General features: G+C 40.1%; 1 protein-coding gene across 1 annotated transcript; it reads left to right on the top strand.

The window, feature by feature from the left end:
- LOC107931655 (uncharacterized) lies at positions 1-746 on the top strand. The gene is made up of 3 exons (XM_016863591.2): positions 1-92; positions 200-599; positions 687-746. Exons 1-3 carry the CDS (start codon positions 1-3, stop codon positions 744-746), a joined length of 552 nt encoding a protein of 183 aa, XP_016719080.2.
- The last annotated feature ends 869 nt before the right edge of the window (positions 747-1,615 follow it).

Below are 1,615 nucleotides of genomic sequence, written 5' to 3'. Positions count from 1 at the left end.
ATGTGGTTGAGTATGAAGCATGCATCATGGGGGTTCAAGAGGCTAGAGGGCATAAAATTAGAACTCTGGAAGTATATGGAGACTCTGCGTTGGTAATATACCAGCTTAGGGGTGAATGGGAGACAAGGGACGCCAAATTGATTAATTATCGAAAGGTAGTTTTGGAGTTACTTGAAGAGTTTGATAACGTCACTTTCAGTTATCTCCCACGGGACGAAAATCAGATGGCGGACGCTTTGGCGACATCGGCTTCCATGATTAAAGTAAATAAACAAGAGGATATGAAACCAATTCAGATGAGCATTTCGAAGGTTCCAGCTCATTGCTGTAACATTGAAGAAGAGGAAAAGGATGACCATCCGTGGTATCAAGATATATTACGGTATGTGAGAAATCGTGAATATTCTGAGAAGGCAACTGAAAACGACAAAAGGACTTTAAGGAGGTTAGCTTGTGAATATGTGCTAGATGGGGATATCCTTTATAAAAGAAGGGAAGATCAGGTACTTTTGAGATGCGTTGACGCTATAGAAGCTAAACAAATCCTGGAAGAAGTACATAAAGGAGTTTGTGGTATACATGCTAATGACTTTAAGATGGTAAGACAAATCATGAGGTTTAGATACTATTGGTCTACTATGGAAGGAGATTGTATCAGTTATGCTAAGAAATGTCATAAATGCCAGATATATGGAGACAAGATCCATGTACCACCTTCACCCTTACATGTTATAACTTCTCCATGACCCTTTTCCATGTGGGGCATGGATGTTATTGGGCTAATATCACCAAAAGCTTCAAATGGGCATCGTTTCATTTTTGTGGTCATCGACTACTTCACAAAATGGGTAGAGACAGCTTCTTATGCTAGCGTCACTAAGTCAGCAGTAGGGCGATTCTTGAAAAAGGAGATCGTTTATCGGTATGGAATGCCTGAGAGGATCATTTCAGATAATGCATTGAACTTAAATAACAGCATGATTGTGAAAGTCTGCAGCCAATTCAAGATTAAACATCATAATTCATCTCCATATCGCCCAAAGATGAATGGGGCAGTGGAAGCTGCTAACAAAAAATCAAGAAGATTGTGGGGAAAATGACTAAAACCTACAGAGATTGGCATGAGAAGTTACCATTTGCACTCTTAGCTTACCGAACGTCCATCAGAACCTTTACTGGGGCAACTCCTTTCTCGTTGGTTTATGGTATGGAGGCAGTGTTACCCATTGAAGTTGAAATACCTTCTCTTCGAATTTTGTCGGAAATAAAGCTAAATGAAGCAGAATGGATTCAATCGCGGTATGACCAATTGAACTTGATTGAAGAAAAGAGGCTAAGGGCTATTCGTCATGGTTAGATGTATCAGAAGTGAATGATGCGAGCTTATGATAAGAAGGTTCGTCCAAGAGAACTTCACGAAGGGGACCTGGTGCTGAAAAAGATCCTTCTCATACAGAAAGACTTTAGAGGAAAATGGATGCCGAATTGAGAAGGGCCGTATGTTGTAAAGAAGGCTTTCTCTGGAGGTGCTCTGATTTTAACAGAAATGGATGAGAAAAGTTTACCCAATCCAGTGAATTCAGACTCAGTCAAGAAGTACTTTGTCTAAAGAGAA

Source organism: Gossypium hirsutum, chromosome A02 (assembly GCF_007990345.1).
Source record: "Gossypium hirsutum isolate 1008001.06 chromosome A02, Gossypium_hirsutum_v2.1, whole genome shotgun sequence".
In the NCBI taxonomy this organism is placed as follows: Eukaryota; Viridiplantae; Streptophyta; class Magnoliopsida; order Malvales; family Malvaceae; genus Gossypium; species Gossypium hirsutum.
Note: the sequence above shows the minus strand (reverse complement) of the source record. Positions and strands in the feature narration are given on the sequence as shown.